We start from the raw sequence: 23,441 nt of genomic DNA, 5'->3' as shown, positions 1-23,441 counted from the left end.
GTCAAACATGGGCAAGGTAACCTCCTACTGATTACCACCTACCGCCCTCCCACAGCTGATGACTCAGTACTCCTCCATGTTGAACACCACTTGGAGGAAGCACTGAGGATGGCAAGGGCACAAAATGTACTCTGGGTGGGCGACTTCAATGTCCATCACCAAGAGTGGCTCGGCAGCACCTGTACTGACCGAGCTGGCCGAGTCCTAAAGGACATGGCTGCTAGACTGGGTCTGTGGCAGGTGGTGGGGGAACCAACACGAGGGAAAAACATACTTGACCTCGTCCTCACCGATCTGCCTGCCGCAGATGCTTCTGTCCATGACTGTATTGGTAGAAGTGACCACTGCACAGTTCTTGTGGAGACGAAGTCCCGCCTTCACATTGAGGATACCGTCCATTGTGTTGTGTGACACTATCACCGTGCTAAATGGGATAGATTTCGAACAGATCTAGCAATGCAAAACTGGGCATCCATGAGGCGCTGTGGGCCATCAGCAGCAGCAGAATTGTACTCGACCACAATCTGTAACCTCGTGACCTGGCATATCCCCCACTCTACCACTACCATCAAGCCAAGAGACAAACTCTGGTTCAACGAAGAGTGCAGGAGGGCATGCCAGGAGCAGCACCAGGCATACCTCAAAATGAGGTGTCAACCTGCTGAAGCTACAACACAGGACTACTTGCATGCCAAACTGCGTAAGCAGCATACGATAGACAGAGCTAAGCGATCCAATAACCAACGGATCAGATCTAAGCTCTGCAGTCCTGCCACATGCAGCCATGAATGGTGGTGGACAATTAAACAACTAACTGGAGGAGGTGGCTCCACAAATATCCCCATTCTCAATGATGGGGGAGCCCAGCACATCAGTGTGAAAGATAAGGCTGAAGCATTTGCAACAATCTTCAGCCAGAAGTGCCGAGTTGATGATCCATCTCGGCCTCCTCCTGAAGTCCCCAACATCACAGATGCCAGACTTCAACCAAGTCGATTCACTCCGCGGGATATCAAGAAACGACTGAAGGCACTGGATACTGCAAAAGCTATGGGCCCTGACAATATTCTGGCAATAGTACTGAAGACCTGTGCTCCAGAACTTGCCACGCCCTGAGCCAAGCTGTTGCAGTACAGCTACAACACTGGCATCGATCCTGCAATGTGGAAAATTGCCCATGTTTGTCCTGTACACAAAAAGTAGGACAAGTCCAACCCGGCCAATTACCACCCCAGCAGGCTACACTCAATCATCAGTAAAGTGATGGAAGGTGTCATCAACAGTGCCATCAAGCAGCACTTGCTTAGCAATAACCTGCTCAGTGACGCTCAGTTTGGGTTCCGCCAGGGCCACTCAGCTCCTGACCTCATTGCAGCCTTGGTTCAAACATGGACAAAAGAGGTGAACTCAAGAGGTGAAGTGAGAGTGACTGCCCTTGACATCAAGGCAGCATTTGACCGAGTATGGCATCAAGGAGCCCTAGCAAAACTGAGGTCAATGAGAATCAGGGGGAAACCCTCTGTTGGTTGGAGTCATACCTAGCACAAAGCAAGATGGTTGTGGTTGTTGGTCAATCATCTGAGCTCTAGGACATCACTGCAGGAGTTCCTCAGGGTAGTGTCCTGGGCCCAACCATCTTCAGCTGCTTCATCAATGACCTTCCTTCAATCATAAGGTCAGAAGTGGGGATGTTCGCTGATGATTGCACAATGTTCAGCAGCATTCGTGACTCCTCAGATACTGAAACAGTCCGTGTAGAAATGCAGCAAGATCTGGACAATATCCAGGCTTGGACTGATAAGTGGCAAGTAACATTCGTGCCACACAAGTGCCAGGCAAAGACCATCTCCAACAAGAGAGAATCTAACCATCTCACCTTGACATTCAACGGCATTACCATCGCAAAATCCCCCACTATCACCATCCTAGGGGCTACCATTGACCAGAAACTGAACTGGAGTAGCCATATAAATATCGTGGCTACAAGAGCGGGTTAGAGGCTAGGAATCCTGATGCGAGTAATTCACCTCCTGACTCCCCAAAGCCTGTCCACTATCTACAAGGTACAAGTCAGGAGTGTGATGGAATACTCTCCACTTGCCTGGATGGGTGCAGCTCGAACAACACTCAAGAAGCTCTACACCATCCAGGACAAAGCAGCCCACTTGATTGGCACCCCATCTACAAATGTTCACTCCCTCCACCACCGACACACAGTGGCAGCAGTGTGTACCATCTACAAGATGCACTGCAGCAATGCACCAAGGCTCCTTAGACAGCACCTTCCAAACCCGCGACCTCAACCAACTAGAAGGACAAGGGCAGCAAATGCATGGGAACATCACCACCTGCAAGTTCCCCTCCAAGTCACACACCATCCTGACTTGGAACTATATCACCATTCCTTCACTGTCGCTGGGTCAAAATCCTGGAACTCCCTTCCTAACAGCACTGTGGGTGTACCTACCCCAAATGGACTGCTGCGGTTCAAGAAGGCAGCTCACCACCACCTTCTCAAGGGCAATTCGGGGTGGGCAATAAATGCTGGCCTGGCCAGTGATGCCCACGTCCCATGAATGAATTTTAAAAAAAACCAAAATGACTTAACCGGAACTCTGTGTTGCGTTGTGTGAATACAGACTTAGTGAAGCAGTGTGTTGTATCTGGTTCTGGCACAACATGCTGTTGTATGTCATCTCTTTGCATGTCTCTTCCTTTGGCTTGATGCTGATCTATCCTTGCACCGAAAGGCACTACATAAATGAAAGTTGTTATGTTTATGATGAAAGGTTTCTTGGTTTCAAAAGTGCAGAACAGAAAAGCGACTGGAATCTGAAACATGTTTTAAGAATTGAAAGTATTCTTACAGCCACCTTCCTACATTCCTCAAAAGCTTCACCTTTCACATTTGATGAGGATTTTTTTTGTCTAAGTCCTGTCATTTTTGTTCCGATAATTTCCCTGAATGTGCTACATTTTTGGAAGGTTTTGTGTTCTGCAGGAGCTCAATGCTATCCATTGGAATTGCCAACTAGGACACTGCTGACTGTCATGTGAATAGCTATTATTTCTTGGCATCCACGTTTCCACTCCACTGCCAAGTAGTGGTCCCTTTTGACACATGCCTGCCAATTTTTGCCTCTCACTGTCACGCCTACCAGTCAGCAGAGTGACTAATCAGATTTTAATACAGTCATATGTTTTCTTTTGGCAGGGTCAGGAATATTGTGAAGGAAATCGAAGACGCCCTGAGCCAGGTCTCTCGTAGTTCTACAAGCAAAGGTCTCTGTACGTGCAAGTGGCCTCCAACCAGGAATTTGGAAAAGGTTCAATCCACTGGGGCCTCAGGGGTGGGAGCAGCCCTGCCACGAGCTGTGACGATAGAGCACTCTGCACAAGTTGATTCAAGTAGAACAGGCCTAAATGATACACAGCTGCTCAGATACAGAGCTCTGGGGTGGGAGACAGCCACTCCAAATGGATCTGGTGTAAAGAGACGACTGCAGAAAATGCACTCAGTGGGTAGTGCTCCCAACCTTGGAGATCAAGTCAGCTCCCGGCATCACACTGTCAACATTAAACAAAAGATTTCACAATGGGAGGGAAAATCGAATACTGTTGCCAGCACAGACAAACGCATGCCCACAGAAGGTGCTTTACCACCAGAGTGTAGGTGCCCGTTTGTTACGAAGGCTGAAAGCACCGTAGGTAGCAATAAGCGAGGCCTAGTAAAAGCTAAAAGCCTGGGCCTAGATTTCAGGGAAGGATGGAATGCAAATGACCAAAAGGTAAAAAGTACTGTTGAGAAAAATGGGGGAGAACTGAATTCAAGAAGCCTGGGTTCTGTGTTCCCTCAGGTAAAGAGGCTTGAGAATTTGGTCAAGGACACTTCAGATTCTGGAAAGCTACTACCTCCAGGGAATTTTTATACATCCCAGAATTTCTGGAAGAAGAGGGAAGATATTCTACAAGATAAAGATACAATATGTGCTTCAGAGCTGAAAAGGAAACGAGAAAGCACCAGTTCAACTGAAAAGGACTTAGATTTGAGAAACTTTGAGAGCAGAGAGACAGCCATTAGGAATCCAGAGAATGTGTACACGGATTCTGCAGAAACCGATGAATCACGTGGAATTAACCCTGTGCCTAAACCTCGCAGGACCTTTAAGTACGCTGTAGATAAAAATTCCAGGGACACTTCCTCTCAAGGAAAGCCGATACCTGCAAAAGGAAATGTTCACTCCCCACCCCCACTGCCAACTAACCCACCTCCTTCAGCAAAGAAACTGGGGACTGAAACACAATTAATAAAGACAAACAGGTATGGTGACCTTCATTCATTGTAGAGTCTGTTTCCTTTGGAGGATTGATTTTTGTATTCCATCATTCATGGGATGAGAGTGTCACTGGCAAGGCCAGCATTTATTTCCCATCCCCAATGGCCCTTGAGCAGGTGGTGGTCAATTTCTTATTACTGGTTAGAGAGGCCTGGAAAAATCAGTCAGTGTTCAAACTAAAAGTTGGGATCTGTATTGTAGTTTCCAATTGATAACACAAATGATGTTAACACTTACAACATGCAAACATCAACTTTCAACTGAAGTGTCATTTTAGTCTGTGGAGCTAATTCATTGTGATGTTTGATCATTGCCATGCATATTTGACCCAGGCATTGTAACTGATTATAAGTGTCAGGATATTCCTCAGTCACCCTTCAACCCCTTTCTGTTGGTGTTTCTGTCTTTCTGTCTGTCACAGCTTTCCATGGTTGTATTCGTACTACGAATAAGAATTCTCTTCAGAACACTCAGCTTCAAATGTGCTGTCCTGTGTCCCCTTCCTATTCCTTGCACACAATGAAGACTTATCATTTTATTTCCTACTCAAACTCACTTTTTCCCCATGTCCTCCTAACTGTAGAATGTCTTGTAAGATTCTCTTACAATCTCAAAGTTTTTAAGACCCAAACTGGCTGTTGCCTAATCTCAGTTTCTTCATTATCTGAGCATCTCAGCCACAGTGCACTCACTGCATGATTCACCTTATCTTTCGCCTTGGTTTCTCAATGACTCCATGTTGGGTTAAAGTAACAATGTAGTGTGTGAAACAGCACAGGAAAGTGAGTGAATCCAACACCAAGAATAGCATTGACCAGGATGATATCTCTAAAGAGAAAGTGAAAATGTAACTCAAAAAATTACACCATACACTCCATCTTCTGAATGAACTGAAATAGAATTGATACAACAGGTCTGTATTTTATTTCCCTAATTTGGAAGTGCCCACCCCAGTTTTCTGATGCACATGACTGGATTCTTGATTCCAAAACCAGCTTGCTTCTTGCCCTATTTTTCTGCTCCCATTGCAGCTTTAATCACTCATTGCCATCGCACATTTTCCTTTACCTAGGTGTGCTCCTCACTCCTACAGTACAAGGTCTTCCTTCCCTGCTATCCCTGGGAGCTGAGCTACTTCACCTGGCTGAGAGAGGCCTTCGCCATTACTGTTGGCAGGTTCAAATGTTGACCTCCAGTTGGGCCCACAGTCGCCACAGTGTGAAATGAGCAACCTGTAATGATGCAGGATCCAAATCCATGCCCTTCATTTTTGAAATTCCATATTTGAACCTCTTCAATCAGGTTTCCATCCCTGTTATAACATTGAAACGGTGATCACCAAAATCACAAATTACATCCTATGTGACTGTGACTGTGGTGCTCTATCTGCCCCTCATCCTTCTCGATCTGTCTGCAGCCTTTGGCACAGGTGACCGCACCATTCTCCAACGTCTCTCCTCCATTGTCCAGCTGAGTGGGACTGCCCTCATCTGGTTCTATTTTTATCTGTCCAGTCATACAAGCGGAGAATCTCGAGCAATGGTTTCTCTTCCCACTGCCAAAGTTACCTCTGATTTCCCTTATGCATTGATCCTTGTTCCCCTCCTATTTCTCATCTACATGCTGCCTCTCAGCAGCATCATCGATCTGAGTGTCCACATGTGCACTGACAGCACCTAGCTCCACCTCACCACCATCTCTCTCAATCCCTCTACCGTCTTAATTTGTTAGATGATTTGTTCCGCTGAACGAGCAGAAATTTCCTCCAATTAAACATTGGGAAGACCAAGGCAGATTCAGATGTGAGGATGGGTGAGGTGCTGTGAGTGAGGGCAACCTGTACAATCATAGTTCTGCATGAGTCACTATCTTCAGAGCAGGAGGGAGAATGCATGCCTGCATACCAGCCATTGGCAGATTAAGCAGGAAGGGATACCACGTGGATATCATGCCTTGTACAAACATCGAGTACAGATGCGTATCCCCTACCATGACAGCTACCACTAGAACAAGATAATGACAACAATGTATATTTATGTCTCACCTTTAACATAGAATAACTCCACTATTGGCAGCCATTCCTTCAACTGCCTAAACCCTATGTTCTGGAAAAACCTCTCTAAACTTTACCGTCTCGCTACCTCTCTCTCCTCCAAGAAGATGCTCCTTAAAACCCACCTCTGACTAAGCTTTTGGAAACCTGTCCTTCGTGCATGTCTTGGTGTAAAATCTTGTCTGCTAACACTCCTATGAGACCCCATGGGACTTTTTTTTTTTACTATGTATCAGATACTATATAAATGCAAGTTATTGCCCTCAGATCATTGTTCTTTATTCGGTATGACTGGACAGAGAGAACAAATGTTGCATGTTTCAAGAACAGCACATTGAGAAAACAGCACCTTGTTTATGTATATTTATTTAATTCCTCGCTGAGGTTTTTATTACTGCCTTATCTTGGAAAGTTTCCTAATTCCGTAATAATATGGTGTTCATCTGAAACAGGCAAGAACTCCACGGTCGCGGCCAAATGACCACTAGATAATAGTGGGTGGTTTCAGATTCGAGAAACCTCTATGTCTTTTAATCATGAAAGATCTGAACCTCTGTGGCTGTTCTGTTGCCCCCCTAAGTGCTTGACCTGTTAGAGCACAGGTTTGGAGAAGGTCTTTTAACCAAACAGACAGACTTCAGGAGCAACTAAACAAATTACTTTGAAAAGAGTTGGAACAGTTCTCCCTGCTGTTCAGAGGGTGAATGGACCATGTAGAAAAGAAAAAAGAATAAGCTTGCATTTATATAGTGCCTTTCACCACCTCAGGAAGCCCCGAAGAATTTTACAGCCAGTGAAGTACTTTTGAAGTGTCGTCACTGTTGTAATGTAGGAAATGTGGCAGTCAGTTTGCGCACAGCAAGCTCCCATAAACAGCAATGTGATAATGACCAGATAATCTGTTCTTTAATGTTGGTTGAGAGATACAGAAGAGCTTAAATTGCACAATTTACATCCACCTGAGAGAGCAAATGGCCTCGGTTTATACCTCATCCAAAGGACAGCACCTCTGACCGTGCAGCACTCCCTTTGTACTGCACAAGTATCTGCCCTAATTTTGTGCTCGAGTTTTTAGAGTGGGATTTGAACTCGCACCTTCTACCAACTGAGCCCTGGCTGATGCCCATGAGGAAATACCTGAGCGTGACAATCCCAGGTTTGGTCATTGGTAGGTGTTGAGTTACTTGCTTGAGGTAGTAGGGGTGCTGCAGCTGGCCTCAATGTTCCCAAGGGAAGGGAAGGGAGGGGAGGGGAGGGGTGGGGGGAATACCTGCCCAGGTTCTCCTTGCTGATCACTATACCGTTAACCTGGCTGTATGGATGTCTGATGAGAACAGGATCAGGGTTCCTGATTGAGCACTCACACAGATGAACAATGCCAGTTTGAGGGCAGTGTCAGTGGCTGCCAGGGTCTAGAGGGCTTCATCCCAGCATGAATCAGCAGGAGAGAAAAGAACTAAAACAAAATGAAACAAGGGATCTATTTTTCATTGTGCTCTGTGGGTAGTTGATGTGGGGGATGTTCCTTCTGTGTAACTGACCTTGTGCTCAAAACTCAGCAGAATCAGCACTTGTAGCAGCCTCTTGTGAAGCTTATCATTTATGAATAGGTCCCTTGCTTGTTAGACCCAAGTTCTTGTTGGTAGTGTTTCTCACGCCCCTTCCATAGTTTGGGGTGTTGATCATCTCCTTGATGGGGATGTTTGTTGCACTGTCAGAGACTGGAAGGAATGAGTAAAATGTATGTGTTTCGTCCAAATCTATTTGGCGCTTTAACCAAGTCATTGCCATATTTGGTAAAGTTACAAGAAGTGAATAATTGTGGCCAACATGCAGCAATTGTTGAACAAGACTGAAAGCTTTGCCACAAAAGCAGCAACTTTCGGCATATCAGTTTGCTCAGTTAACGCAGTGAAATTCCTCTTCTGACAAGACAGTGAATTTGTGTGTCTCTCCATCTTTAACTAGTCCCTAACGAGATTGTGAGAAAGCTGAAGCAATTCTTGGGACTGGGATTACCAAGTGATTAATTACTGCTGGAAAAATCCCCAGTTGGTAAACCCTCGTTGAGAAGATTGAGAGCAGCTGGTTGCAGGAATCTATCACCTTTTAAGAAGGTTTCGGTTGGCTGATGATCGGCCTCACAAGTGTCTGTGGAGGTTCTGATGAATAGGATTAATTTGCTGGAGAGGAATGAGTGATGAGTGAGTGCTGCAGGTGAGTGACTTGGGCAAGCAGCAGGAAATTTCCAGCCACTACTCTGGATTACTCTTTCCTCCTTCAGGCCCAGTTGTGTTGGGATCAAATGATCAGCTATCTGGAAGAGGCATGGAAATGGCCAGGAGAGATAAGCAACTGACCCCGAGCACGTCACCCCGCCACACTTCAGACTACATATTAAAAACAGCGAACCTTGAAGTGCATAGCCAAAGAAAGCCAACTCATCTTTAATTGACCTCCAGGATATGCCCAGCAATCAACCTATAATTGACCTCAAGACTTGCTTAATTGTTGACCTCTAATTAAATATCAAGATATGTCTTCAGTGGCCTAGACATTGAAGAGCCAGGTTAAGCATGAAAGTTAATTTTTAACTGTGCGGCAGAATAATACATTGTAAATCCCACTGCTCCCACCTTACAAAGTGGCACATCGCTGACTGACTCCAAACAATGCCATAGGTGGGCTTCTATATATTCTCTTTATTTTCCAACATCTTTCCCCTGCCATGCTTCTGTCTTCTTGCCCACAGCCCCTGCTCCATGCCTTTCATCACCCTCGCCACACATCCCTCCACTCTCACTTGCTCTCACCCTGCTCCTCTGTCTTTATTAAAGGTTTAGTTTATTGAGTGTGGAAAACTGACACTGAGGATCCAGTGCTAAGGATCTAAAGTCAGAGTTTGACCTGGAAACCAGTGCGGTAACACTCTCCAATCCAATTTGAGGTACTGTCCCTGGGAAACATTCCTGGTTGTTGGGTGACTCTAGATGCTATCTTACTGGTACCACTGTCACATGTAACCCACTTCCGCCTGTGACGATCCTGAACTTCAGGCTCTTTCCTGCATTGAACTGCAAACCTGACCCCAACACTGCGATGCTCTCTTCACAGGAAGTCCTTTGAGTTTGAGGATGCAGAAGGTCTTCAGATCCTCCTGACACCAGCAACGAGTGAGAGGAATCATAACAAAGACGGCAACAAGATTAAAGTAACACTTCCCCAGACTGTGTCTGAAGAGAACATATACGAGGATATTATAAGTAAGCTGCGTGATTTGAATATGAAATAATTCTTCATTCTATTCAGCTGCTCAATTATTTTCACTCTGCCTTTAAAAGTGATTCCCCAGATTTGCACTACATTCCTGAAATTGTCCCTGTGCTCCAGTATCAGGGGGCCGCACATCTAAGAGGAAATGTGTCGCCACTTTAAGTGGTGCCCCACTTATACTGCATCATTAATGGGCAATGCAGATGGAAGTGGAAATAGACATTAATGGAATTGCAGAGGTTGGTACTGAGTTGCTGGTATACTGTATGTTAAGCTGGCCATGGTGCTGCTTTGGGGTAATACAGCCAGGGAAGGGGCATGGAGCTAGTGATGCCATTGGGGGAAGGGCACGATGCCAGGGAGAGGGGTATGGAGCCAGAAGATGGGGAGGGGGGATGTTCCGAGATGTGAGCCTGTGTCCCTGATCGTTCTGGCTCTCTGATCCCAGTCTAGCAGCATTGCTGCAGGAGAGCTTGAGATGTGTTTCAGCATTTCCCACAGGGGAGGGGCTCTAAATGCAAAAGTCATTGCTAGACCTCAAAAATCAAGGCCCATCTTTATGGCTTTCTCAGCTGCCATTGCCTTCTCCTCTGTCCCCATCGCAGTATGACGCAGTTTATTCCCCATCACATACCCTCCCTCCTGCTCTCACCAGACTCATCTCCTCTGACCACCTTCTGCTCCCTCCCCACCCAAAGGCCTCAACTACTTGTCCCAATACTTGCTGACATCATCAGTGGCTCCCTTTGCACAGTGATTTTTCTTTCAAATCTGTAGTTAGCAACTTTTCCTTAAGAGAATCTACCCCCAACTCTCTGTCTCTTCAAAGCACTGTACTAATTTGTCCTTACCTTTTCTCTCCAAGATCCTCAACCTTGTTTCTACTCAGCCCTATGCTCATCTCTCCCAAAATTCTCAGTTTTGAATCACTTAAATCTGGTTTCCAGCCTGCTCACTGCATTGAGATGGTCCCAATCGATCATCAGCAACATCTTCTGCAACTCCAACAAGGACTCATTCTCCTCCTTGTTCTGGTGACACTTCCATCCTCTTCCACTATCTCTCCTCTGCACTCTCCTCCTCGCTGCCATTGGCCGAATGGCCTCCTTGTGTGCTGTAAGAGGAACTAACTCAAGTGTGAGGCTCTCTACAGTTCAATAGCCTGCCAGCACTCATGGCCTAGGCTCACATATGAAAGACCACGTGAGTGAGGTACTAGCAGGCTGCCAGCATGTATTAAAACTGTACCCCAGCAAGGGGCAGCGCCTTTTTAAGAGAGGTTGAAACTAGGGGAGAGAATGCACGCAGCACACAATGAGCAAGGCTGAGCTGCAGACTGTGTAGGAACTGGGCACATGATTAACTTAAGATTCAGCCTCTCATTGCACACAGTGACCCTCGTACAGAGTTTGGGAAATGCTCCATCTCCCTGGTTGGAAGCAGGCCAGTAGTTTCCTGGAATGCGACTGAGATACTTTATACCTCCAGTTACAAATTGCCTGGTATGTAATGTCAAAATCCTGGAATGCACAATAGTGAGGAGGTCAGTAACTGGAGCTCCTTCGAGCTGGGATGCTGCTTGCTAGGTCAGTTATGGAGAACTGTGAGAAACTCAACCCCTCAGCTTCCAGATGCCTTTGACGCCCCCACTTGGTTTGAGTCAAGTGGCTGGTGGGAGTAAATATATCCTGAGGGTCCGCACGGTTAGACATTGCTCATCATGTGTTGGCTGGTGGCCCCTATATGGGGTGGGTGGATTGGGTGCCTGGTGCCCTGTCGGAAAAGGAGAGGGCATGTGAGGCTGGCTCAAGACACAGTCAGTTGGGAGTTTTGGCCTGTATGGGGAAGTGTGCAGGGCTGGGTGACACATTGTTTGGTTGATGTTGAGGCTGCCAACAGCAGGGTACCACAAGTCAGTCAGGATTTGAATTTAGGTGCCAGTCCAGTGCTCTATCTGACCTGTAATGATAGACGTATTAGGTATTGTTGCTGAATTACATAGTATTTACAACACAGTCACAGGCCCTTTAACCCATGAGGTCAAGGCCGGTCTTTATACTCCACACAAGCCTCCTCCCACCCTACTTCATCTCACCCTATCAACATATCCTTCTATTCCTTAATGCTTCACGTGCTTATCTAGCTTCCCCTTAAATGGGAGTTGGTTGGAAATTGTTCAGTTCAGGGGCAGCACAGGATCGATTTCCTTAAACTCTTGAGTGCAGACTCTCATGCAGCAGCTTCAAAAAGGTTTCATTTAATCTTTGGAAAATGTGACAGATGGCAAAAACGAATAGAATTGGGCAAACTGATGTCCCAGTGAGTCCACTCTGGTAGCAGGAAGTCTTCATTCCTTGCCTCAACCACTGCCCGCTGTGAACGCCCAGGAAGGAGTCTGACCTCCCACCCAGGCAGGTACACGCCACCAGGGAGATTCCATGCTTGAATAGAAACTCTCTGGTTCAGTAAGTCGGGGTTTTCTAACCAATTACCATCATTCTAGACTGGACAATGACTGGATCCAGGCTGCCTCAAGTTCATAATGAGCTACCTCTATTTTACAACACTGGCCCTGCTTTTGTTTTTGTATAAAAATGACAAGAGACAATTGAACAATACTGTAGCCTTCAGTTTTAGACTTGGTTTCATCAGTGTCTGGTGCATTGAATGGTGTGCCCGCACCCCCCCCCCCCCCCCCACCCCCCAATCAGAAATCTATCCATTCCACTCTGTGTCTATCACCTCACCACCTGGACTCTGCATGTTTTGACCTGCTGCAGCTGTGAGCAGCCTCCAACTCACCGGAGGCAGGACAGTCTGCTCAGCTTCTTCCTCCTCTATCTTGGCTTTAGGTCCTTCCAAGGAAAATCCGTATGAAGATGTCAAGTTCACCCCGTCGCTTCTGTTGAGAGGGAAGAGAGTCTGGGGATCACCTTCCACGCGGCCCAGGAGGCCTCCCAAGGTAGGAATCCCGAGATATTCTGTGTCATTCACACTGCAAATACAGGGGACCCCTGAACTGAGCGGACGTCTCAAACAAAGTCATGACGCGGGGGCGTTTAGAACTTTTTTTTTTAACAAAATTGGAAGAAAAAGAACTTGCATTTCTTTAGTGGTCTTTGATGACATCAGGGCATCCAGGAGCACTTTACTGCCAATGAAGTGCAGTCACTGTCATAATGTAGGGATTGTGGCACACAGCAAGTTTTCACCAACAGCAACATGATCATGACCAGATCATCTGATTTTTCATGATGCCTGTTGATGGGTGAATATTGGCCAGGACATTGCAGAGAAACCACTTCCCTTCCTTGAAATAGTGCTACGAGGTCTTTTACCTTCCACCCGAGAGGTCAGACTTCAGTTTAATGTCTCATCTGAAAGGCGACATCTCTGATCGTGCAGCACTCCATCAGTACTGGCAGCATTAGTCAGGATCATGTGCTCAAGTCTCTTGAATTTGTGAGTGAGGGTATAAATTTTACTCTGTTTGTCCACCTCCCCACCACATACAGTCAACACAATTACACATTCCTTCTTTTCCCCTGCATCTCTATGTGCCTAACGCTTCACACACCCCTCCCTACCTCCCCAGGGGCTCCTGAGATTTAAATGTAAACACCAGCCATTCCAAGTGGCACTTGGCTGAGTCGCAGGTTTATTCCACCTTTTTTTTTATTTCCAAAATATACTTTATTCATAAAAATCTGTAAAAAAAAAAAAAAAATAATACATTACCAAACAGTTTCAAACAGCACCAAGTCAAAAAATACAAACAGTTCAAAGGTGATCCGTTTGCTTCAATACAATCATGAGTTGCTTCACAACCTTTCCATTTCACATTTGTCGTGCCAGATACATTTTTACGTTTTGCAGCAAACGAAAATTACCTGTGATTGGGCCTGGGCAATGTCGTGGAAGGCAGACTGAAGTAGTGTTCAGTTCCAGCCGAGCTGTTTGCACAGGACACTACACATATTGGTCAGTGGGATCCTACAGAAATGTTCCACCAGTGCATGGTGACCCACCCTGCCTGGATCGATGTTCCACTCCAGAAATGACTTGCACACACTTGTGTTTCAAATGTACTTCAGTTATTTTTTTAAATCCATTCTCACTTGAATGCCTCACTTGCATTGATTCATCTTGCCCCCATTGGACCTCAGTAATTGTGAAGCTGTGTCACACGGTGCTGGAGTGAACAGGAGTTGTATTCCTTTGGGAATAGAAGATTAGGTGATGATCTCATTGAGGCATTTAAGATGATTAAGCAATTTGATAGGGTAGATCGAGAGGAACTGTTTCCTCTGATGGGGGAATCCCAAATAAGGGACATAACCTGAAAATTCGAACAAGGCCTTTCAGAGGTGATGTCAGGAAACACTTTTTCACACAAAGGGTAGTGGAAATCTGGAACTCTCCCCTAAAAAGCTGTTCAGGCTGGGGGTCAACTGAAAAGAACGAGATTGATCGATTTTTGTTAGGCAAGGGTAAGGGTTGTGAACCAAGTCACATGGAGTTAAGATTCAGATCAGCCATGATCTAATTGAATGGTGGAACAGGCTTCAGGGACTGAATGGCCTCCTCCTGCTGCTGTAGATGGACTGTGCATTATGTGTGGGCCGTGTATGCCCTGTGCTGTTTAGCTCAATACTGCAGCGGTGACTGGATTCTGACCTCGGCACCAGGAGTGAAGGGACCAAGCTGTCCCTGGAGCCAGGGGGAGACATCCTTTCTTCACTGGGCTTAGCAGCAGCCAACAGACCTTAGATGGAGTGTCTTCAACCATTCCTAGCTGGGATGGAGAAAAGTAAATGTCACTGACCATGGAGTGATATCGATACTGATTCTGGAGATGACTGGGTTAATGTGTCTCACCCACCCTGATGAGACAGTATTGATTCTGACCCTGGGGATATTTGGCTTGGGAATGAAGAAGCACGGTGTGTTGATCACAGTGGGATTATACGAGAGATGGAATGTTTTTTTTTTAGTTTTTTTTTTAGTTTTAGTGATACAGCACTGAAACAGGCCCTTCGGCCCACCGAGTCTGTGCCGACCATCAACCACCCATTTATACTAATCCTACACTAATCCCATATTCCTATCACATCCCCACCTGTCCCTATATATTTCCCTACCACCTACCTATACTAGGGGCAATTTATAATGGCCAATTAACCTATCAACCTGCAAGTCTTTGGCATGTGGGAGGAAACCGGAGCACCCGGAGGAAACCCACGCAGACAGAGGGAGAACTTGCAAACTCCGCACAGGCAGTACCCAGAATCGAACCCGGGTCCCTGGAGCTGTGAGGCTGCGGTGCTAACCACTGCGCCACTGTGCCGCCCATGTATTGGATATAATTTGAGCCTTCTGTCAAACTAGTCCCCTCCCTGAAAGCTAAGAACAGTCTCTTCAAAAACAGAAGTCGAGCAGAAACACGATTGGAAATGCTCTGTTTCCTCACCAGTGAATGAGTTATTGTGGCTGTAGCAAATAGTCATAAGAAATAGGAGCAGGGGTAAAGCCATGTTGTCCTTCGAGTCTGCTCCATCATTTAATTAGACTATGGTTGAACTTTTATCTCAGCAGAACTTTCCCACCCTGTCTCCATATCCATTTCCTTAGTGCCCAAAAATCTATCAATCTCTGTCTTGAATATACTCACTGCCTGAGCATCCACAGCCCTCTTAGATAGAGAATTCCAAGGACTCATCACCTCGAGTGAAGACATTTCTCTTCATCTCAGTCCTAAATGGCCGACTGCTAATACTGAGTTTATGACCCTGGGTTCTAGACTCTGCAGCCAGGGGAAACAGTCTGTCAGCATTCAGTGAAATCAAGCAGGAAGTCAGCAGGTTCCAAGGTTCCCTCTCCCCTCCCCCCACCCCTTCATACTATTTTATATGCGCCCTGGGATTGTTTGCTATATTAATTGCGCTATATAAATGCAAGTTGTTGCCTTTAAGGCATTTTGGGACTGTTTAATGATCACTGTGCACTGACTGGCACCTAGCACTAGAATGTGCAGTGTCGGGTAAGGTCATTATGGGGGGCGGCTGTGAGGTTCCCCGGGTTGAATTGCCAGTGACAGTCAGAGTGAGGTGCTGGCAAACTGCTATCCCAGCAAGAGGCAGCACTTTTGATGCAGGAGGGATGAAAATTGAGGGATATTTCAGCATAAAACTGTACAAAGAAACCACAACACCTATTAGGCAATGAAATTTCCATTCATTTGAGAGGAGTGGGAAACTCCAGCCCTTCCATCCAGTGACACCAACTAATATGGGTATGATCATTCCTCTACTTCCAGCTTCCCCCCAAACCCCCCAGCCTCCTGGGACAAGCACAGGAAAGTAAAACTTGGAAAGTTCAGGAGCTGAGGAAGGTCAGCAAAGAAAACACAGCCCCTCTACCTCGCACCAACCCACTTCCTGGCAACCCTGAGGACCATGTCAGTGGAGACGTGATTCTGAAGAAAAGAAAGAGGATCCCCCTGGTGAGTTGAAGATCACTTATTTAGATATCCAAGTTTGTTGATGGCACAAAGATAGGCAGAATTTTAAGTAGTGTAGATGGAAGCATAAAATTACAGTGGAGGTCCAAAGACTGGGCGGTGGGGGTGTAGTCCAATTTTTAAAAAAATTGTTCCTGGAATGTGGGCATCACTGGCTAGGCCAGCATTTATTGCTCATCCCTAATTGCCCTTGAGAAGGTTTTGATGAGCTGCAGTCCATGTGGGGTAGGTACACCCACAATGCTGTTAGGAAGGGAGTTCCAGGATTTTGACCCAGTGACAGTGAAGGAATGGTGATATAGTTCTAAGTCGGGATGGTGTGTGACTTGGAGGGGAGCTTGCATTGTCATTCCTTGGTCAATGCTGGGTGGTCCGTCCAGTTTCATTCCTTATTAGCATCGTAGCAGTTAGATACAACTGAGTGGCTTGCTAGGCCATTTCAGAGGGCATGTAAGAGTTAACCACATTGCTGTAGGTCTGGAATCACATGGAGGCCAGACCAGGTAAGGTCAGCAGATTTCCTTCCCTAAAAGGCATTAGTGAACCAAAAGGGTTTTTATAATAATCGGCAATGGTTTCATGGCCATCATTGTACTAGCTTTTTTAATTCCAGATTTTTATTAATTAACCAATTAAGCCAAAAGACTTGCAGGTTGGCAGGTAAATTGGCCATTATAAATTGCCCCTAGTATAGGTAGGTGGTAGGGAAATATAGGGACAGGTGGGGATGTGGTAGGAATATGGGATTAGTATATATGGGTGGTTGATGGTCGGCACAGACTCGGTGGGCCGAAGGGCCTGTTTCAGTGCTGTATCTCTAAACTAAAACTAAACTTCAAATTCCACCTTCTGCCATGGTGGGATTCGAACCCAAGTCCCCAGAGCAATACCCTGGATCTCTGGGTTAGTCATCCAGTGACGATACCACTACGCCACCGCCTCCCCTCAGATCATTATGTAGATCATTAAAATGTCATGGACAGGCACGGAAACTCTTCTGTGTTTCCAAATGGACTTGAAGTGTGATAACTTACAGGGCTACAGAACAAAGTTGGAAAGTGGGATTAGGCTGGATGGCTCTTCTTCAACTGACACTCGTGACGGGACAAATGTCCTCCTCCTGTGCTGTAAATTTTCTACGCTTCTAAAATATTCAAAAAGGCAAATGGAACGCTGGCCTTTATATCTAGAGGACTAGAATTCAAGGGGATAGAAGTCGTTTTACAGCTATACAAAGCCCTGGTTAGACCACACCTGCAGAACTGTGTTCATTTCTCGGCACCACACATTAGCAAGGATATATAGTGGCCTTGGAGGGAATGCAGCATGGATTTACCAGAATGATACCTGGACACCAAGGGTTAAATTACGAGGAGAGATTAAACAACCTCGGATTGTGCTCTCTGGAATTTAGAAGATTTAAGGGATGATTTGACCAAAGTTTTCAAGATATTAAGAGGGTAGATGGAGAGAAACTATTTCCACTGATGGAGTCTAAAAACAGGGGGCATAGGCTAAAGATTAGAGCCAGACATTTCAGGAGTGAAATTAGGAAACACTTGGACACACAAAGGGTGGTAGATGTTTTGAACTCTCTTCCACAAATGGCAATTGATGCTAGATCAGTTGTTAATGTTAAATCTGAGATTGATGGATTTTGTTAACCAATTGTATTGAGGAATAAGGGAAAAGGTGGGTATAGGGAGTTCGGTCAAGAATCAGCCATAATGTCATTGGCAGAACAGGCCCAAGGGACTAAATGACCTATGTCACTGAGATGATGAATCAATTTGAGGAGTTGCATTCGTGTGGGAGTTTACACCTATAATGTTATTCAGTGCAGTTTACACCGGTGATGTTAGGAGGTGTGCTGGATTTAAGAATTTTGCTGAGTGGCAGGTCCCAATGGTATCTAGCAGTATTTGGGAAGGTGTTACAGTACTGTGGTGACTGATTGCTGCTGTTTTATTTCAGTTGGTTCTGAAGATACAGGCGGTGTACGATGTAAAAAGAGGGAAGAAGAAGGTGAAGGCTCTGACCTCCTCAGGACCAGACTCCACGCCTCTGAAAGGTATTGAATTACATTCATGAGTGTTTATAAGTAAAATGCAAATTATGCAAGCCCAAACCACCAGACTTTGAAATATAAATGTACTAAACATTGCAATTTTACCAAGTCTGTTTCCAAAATTCCTCAAGCTCTGTCATGACTGTTAACATTTAGAGTGAATCAACAGTTTCAGACACCCAAAACCAAAGATATTTTCAGGTTGCTGTTTATCCAGCAGGGTAAGGGTTACTCACTATGGAACTGTGTGGAATTACTGTTTATTTAGCAGGATATAGCTCATTGAGACACAGAAACAATGGTAGGAATTATCTGAAGCTACAATCTATCCGACAGTAGTGTCCTGCATTGTGTTTGGTTCAATCTCAGGAAACTGATTGAAGGGATGCTGAGATAATCGGTGTTAGCGGTGATTCAAAATCAGAGGATTCTCATCAGCAAACACCTTGCACCTCAGGGTAATGTGTTTGGTTTTCATGTTGAAACTATAACATTAAAACTCAGCGATTAGTCCAGAAGAACAATGATTAAAATAGCGGACAATGGAGCATGTGCAATGGCTCACTGTGTAAGTACACTGTCAAAAGTGAAGCTGAGCCGCACAGGCCCAGTGGGTGCCCGGTGTGTGCTACAGTAGCTTGTTTTTGTCCTGCTAGTGTTCAAGTGTATAAACGGGACTTTGGTAAAAATCCCACAGTCCTGTAACAATATGTTTCAATTAATGCCAGCAGATTTCCCCTGGTATTGCTCAGCGTTGGAAGTTAGGCTGTTGTGGCAGAGTGGGGTTGTTTCAGTGGCAGAGGAGTATACAAGTCAGACATATTGTGTTTAATATTTTATTGGCAGTCACCCATGGTATTGTATAGTGCATCAGAAGGTCCAGTAGTGTTGGGCAGATGGGGGAGGGAGGTGGTCTTCAGTGACAGTGGCACGGCAGAGGGAGGAAGATCTTGGAATTGGGGAGGTGGAAAGTACTGGAGTTTGGAAGAATTTGAGTCGAGGTCTTGTGGTTGACAGCAGGGTGGAAGAAGATATCTTGAGGGTTAACATCATGAAACTGTTTTGACTATTTCACAATCTAAATCATTCCTTAACAATTGTTCACAATTTCTCAATGTAACAAGGACACGAGAACTGAAAGTGAAGAAATAAGTTGACAATATATTTTATGCAAAATTTTTACTCAAAAAATATTTCTTAAATTCATCTTCCATCTCGTTCTGAAATCATTTGGAAAAATTTTCAAGCCTAAGCAAAAACACAACTTAACATTTACAAATTCTGTGTCAGAATATCGTGGTTCATTTCCCACTCCCGAGACTAGAGCACAATATCTAGGCAGAAACTGCAGTGCAGTACTGAGGGACTGCTTCGAAGAAAAGTGGGCGTGTTCTCCTTGGTGTCCAGGCCAATATTTATCATTCAACCAACATTACGAGAAACAGATTATCTGCTGGAATCTTGCTGTGTGCAAATTGGCTGCTCTTTGTTCAGTTGCTACAGTGATTACACTTCAGAAAATACTTTGGAACATCCTGGGACTGTGAAAGATGTTATAAATTGCAAGTCTTTTTCGTTTTCATCCCATGGGTAACCAGCTCATTTTGTCTTTTTATTTCTGACTTCCACCATTCACAGGCTTTTCACTTTCCCTCAAGTCCAGGCTTCATTCTTTGACCTTTTATCAAATCTTTTCATATTAATAATGGGTGAGCTCAAAAAACACCAGTAAACCATTTGTCTGATGATGTGGTTGGTATGTGAGGGTCAGTTTGTAACCTCATCTGTTCCCTGTGAATGACTGACTGGATTCTTGCTGTTGTGGCAGAAATTGAGAAGTCAGTGCCATCATATACTACTCTGGTATACTTGTATACTCCTTTAAGATGAATACAGTTCATGCCTTGTAAATCCATCTGTATTCTTGTATCTTTCAGATGAGAACAGTGAGACAGAGAGTGATACAGAGGAACAACAGAAAGGTAAGGAATTGCCCAGATGATAAGTGTGCATTTTGATATGATATTATCAATGATAACCTGTATCCTGGGGTTTCAGAGTTGATTGAGAAAGACACTGAAGGCAGATATCTGTAATGAACTTATAAGGTTACTTTACAAAAAGCCATTCTTTCCATTCTGATGGTGAGTTGGTAATGGAGCCCTCTCAGTGAGTTAATATCTTCTGTATGTATCCCAGCTTCTCCAGATTCATAAAATCGCTACAGTCCAATGATGCAGACTGAATAAAATGCAGAACTTTCCATTTCCAGACCATCCTCTTGGGTTTCCTCCATGCTTCTCGTGTCTGGGGATTTCGGTATTGTCGCCCATGTTGACTTCAAAATGTATGAAGTACATGGGGTCAAGTTAGCTCGAACACGATCCACCTGTGGGGAAAGATTGTAAACAACTCAATCTTCTGTAGCAGAGGCTGTAATCTGATACCTGCTCCAAGGCAGGTCCATCCTAATTAGATCTATTTTTATGAATCTGCAAAGAGATATTGCTCTCAATAATGATACAGACCCCCACATTCAGTGTGGTGCCACTGCACGTATTTGAGGTGGTGATATCATGTGTAACTGTGACATTTCTACAGTCACTTTCACTCCATCCCTCTTATCAGTGAGAATATTGCAGCAAGCGACCCAGTGTCATTACAGCTTAGGGTCCTGCCCTAAATATTCACAATAGTGCTGGTCTTTTTTAAAAATATTATTTCTTTGGATGTGGGGCTCATTGGCAAAACTGGCATTTATTGCCCATCCCTGTTTGTCCTTGAGAGGGTGGTGATGAGCTGCCTTTTTGAACCATTGCAGTCCATTCGGTGTAGGTACACCCACAGTGCTGTTAGGGAGGGAGTTCCAGGATTTTGACCCAATGATGATGAGGGAATGGCGGTACATTTCCAAATTAGGATGTTGTGTGACTTGGAGTGAACCTGCAGCTGGCGATGTTCCCAAGCATCTGCTGCCCTTGTCCTAGGTGGTAGACGTCACAGGTTTGGAAGATTCTGTCGAAGGAGCTTTGGTGAGTTGCTGCAGTGCATCCTGTAGGTGGCACACACTGCGGCCACGATGCGCCAATGGGTGGAGGATGTGGAGCTTTAAGCTAGTGGAAGGGGCACCAATCAAACAAACTCCTTTATCCAGGTTGGTGTCGAGCTTCTTGAGTGCCTAAACACTCTGAGCATCTTGTATTTAAGGATGTGCCTGTACTGCCAATATCTAACTGTGCAGGAGTATAACCCAGGGGTGTAACAATAGTAACTGTTGTGATCTGAACCAGATGTTCATGCCTTTTACACATGCACCTCTCCAATCTACTTGAAGGCAGACCAAGAAAACACTTGGCAGGATGAGGCTATATAGGAATCACTAAACTGCTTTATTTCACAGCAGTGAACAAAAAGGCAAAAGCTATGATTGGATTTTCTATATACAAGCAATAGACCTACCTTCATTTAATAACATAGAATAATGAACACTCTTTACTTAGTGGGTCAGTGCAATTAATTGGAGCAAAGTACCTTCTAACAACCCTGACCTGGCCCAAAGCTTTCCCTCAGCTTGACTCTTGGGCCTTGTTCCTGTCTCTGCTTTTACCTCCCTGTGGTTTGTAAGCCCTGGGAACAGTCTATGCCTGGCAATCGCTGTGAAGCAGTAGGGACTAGAGATCTTCCAGCACAATGGGTGTGAGGTTAACACATTGCTTCTTGCTTACAGCTTTATTTTGGTCGGGGTGGGAGAATTTCAATGCGTAATGCATTCGCATTTTAACCACCGTTCATCTCTGTGCTTTTATATCAAAAGGCTGAACATTTAACAGTAACTCTTGTGTGAATTCTTTCTCTGTTCAAATGATTGGAAATGTGATGGGGCCAATAATGCAACAGACGGTGCTCATGGCACAACTGCACTTTGGGTGCAGGCAGCGCAAATTATTTGGTTGTTACAGTGTTATTCTGTTAGCGGTGATAAAACGGTGAAACTTGTGATCAAAGATCGCTGAACACACAGATTCTTTGGCCTCCTTATCTCGAGAGACAATGGATAAGCGCCTGGAGGTGGTCAGTGGTGTGTGGAGCAGCGCCTGGAGTGGCTATAAAGGCCAATTCTAGAGTGACAGGCTCTTCCACTGGTGCTGCAGAAAAATTTGTTTGTCGGGGCTGTTACACGGTTGGCTCTCCCCTTGCGCCTCTGTCTTTTTTCCTGCCAACTGCTAAGTCTCTTCGACTCGCCACACTTTAGCCCCGCCTTTATGGCTGCCCGCCAGCTCTGGCGAACGCTGGCAACTGACTCCCATGACTTGTGATCAATGTCACAGGACTTCATGTCGCATTTGCAGACGTCTTTAAAGCGGAGACATGGACGGCCGGTGGATCTGATACCAGTGGCGAGCTCGCTGTACAATGTGTCTTTGGGGATCCTGCCATCTCCCATGCGGCTCACATGGCCAAGCCATCTCAAGCGCCGCTGACTCAGTAGTGTGTATAAGCTGGGGATGTTGGCTGCCTCGAGGACTTCTGTGTTGGAGATACGGTCCTGCCACCTGATGCCAAATATTCTCCGGAGGCAGCGAAGATGGAATGAATTGAGACGTCGCTCTTGGCTGACATACGTTGTCCAGGCCTCGCTGCCACAGAGCAAGGTACTGAAGACACAGGCCTGATACACTCGGACTTTTGTGTTCTGTGTCAGTGCGCCATTTTCCCACACTCTCTTGGCCAGTCTGGACATAGCAGTGGAAGCCTTTCCCATGCGCTTGTTGATTTCTGCATCAAGAGACAGGTTACTGGTGATAGTTGAGCCTAGGTAGGTGAACTCTTGAACCACTTCCAGAGCGTGGTCGCCAATATTGATGGATGGAGCATTTCTGACATCCTGCCCCATGATCGTTTTCTTGAGGCTGATGGTTAGGCCAAATTCATTGCATGCAGCCGCAAACCTGTCGATGAGACTCTGCAGACACTCTTCAGTGTGAGATATTAAAGCAGCATCGTCAGCAAAGAGGAGTTCCCTGATGAGGACTTTCTGTATTTTGGACTTCGCTCTTAGACGGGCAAGGTTGAACAACTTGCCCCCTGATCTTGTGTGGAGGAAAATTCCTTCTTCAGAAGACTGGAACGCATGTGAAAGCAGCAGGGAGAAGAAAATCCCAAAAAGTGTGGGTGCGAGAACACAGCCCT

At 45.4% G+C, this 23,441-nt stretch overlaps 1 protein-coding gene across 5 annotated transcripts in view; it reads left to right on the top strand.

Annotated features, from left to right (window-relative positions):
- LOC137383797 (DENN domain-containing protein 2C-like) overlaps window positions 1–23,441 on the top strand; it is a 162,634-nt gene that overhangs the window by 80,443 nt on the left and 58,750 nt on the right. For 4 of the 5 annotated variants that reach the window (XR_010977465.1, XM_068057007.1, XM_068057008.1 and 1 more), the window contains exons 3-8: window positions 3,215–4,321; window positions 9,505–9,653; window positions 12,516–12,625; window positions 15,980–16,165; window positions 18,158–18,254; window positions 20,189–20,233. Coding sequence is in view for 4 of the 5 variants with exons in the window: in XM_068057007.1 (XP_067913108.1) it covers window positions 3,215–4,321; window positions 9,505–9,653; window positions 12,516–12,625; window positions 15,980–16,165; window positions 18,158–18,254; window positions 20,189–20,233 (1,694 nt within the window). In the remaining variant the exon portion in view is untranslated. The remainder of the gene's footprint in view (window positions 1–3,214; window positions 4,322–9,504; window positions 9,654–12,515; window positions 12,626–15,979; window positions 16,166–18,157; window positions 18,255–20,188; window positions 20,234–23,441) is intronic. The other variant, XM_068057009.1, reaches the window with a different exon arrangement.

This window comes from Heterodontus francisci, chromosome 25, assembly GCF_036365525.1.
Source record: "Heterodontus francisci isolate sHetFra1 chromosome 25, sHetFra1.hap1, whole genome shotgun sequence".
Classification (NCBI taxonomy): domain Eukaryota; kingdom Metazoa; phylum Chordata; class Chondrichthyes; order Heterodontiformes; family Heterodontidae; genus Heterodontus; species Heterodontus francisci.
Note: the sequence above shows the minus strand (reverse complement) of the source record. Positions and strands in the feature narration are given on the sequence as shown.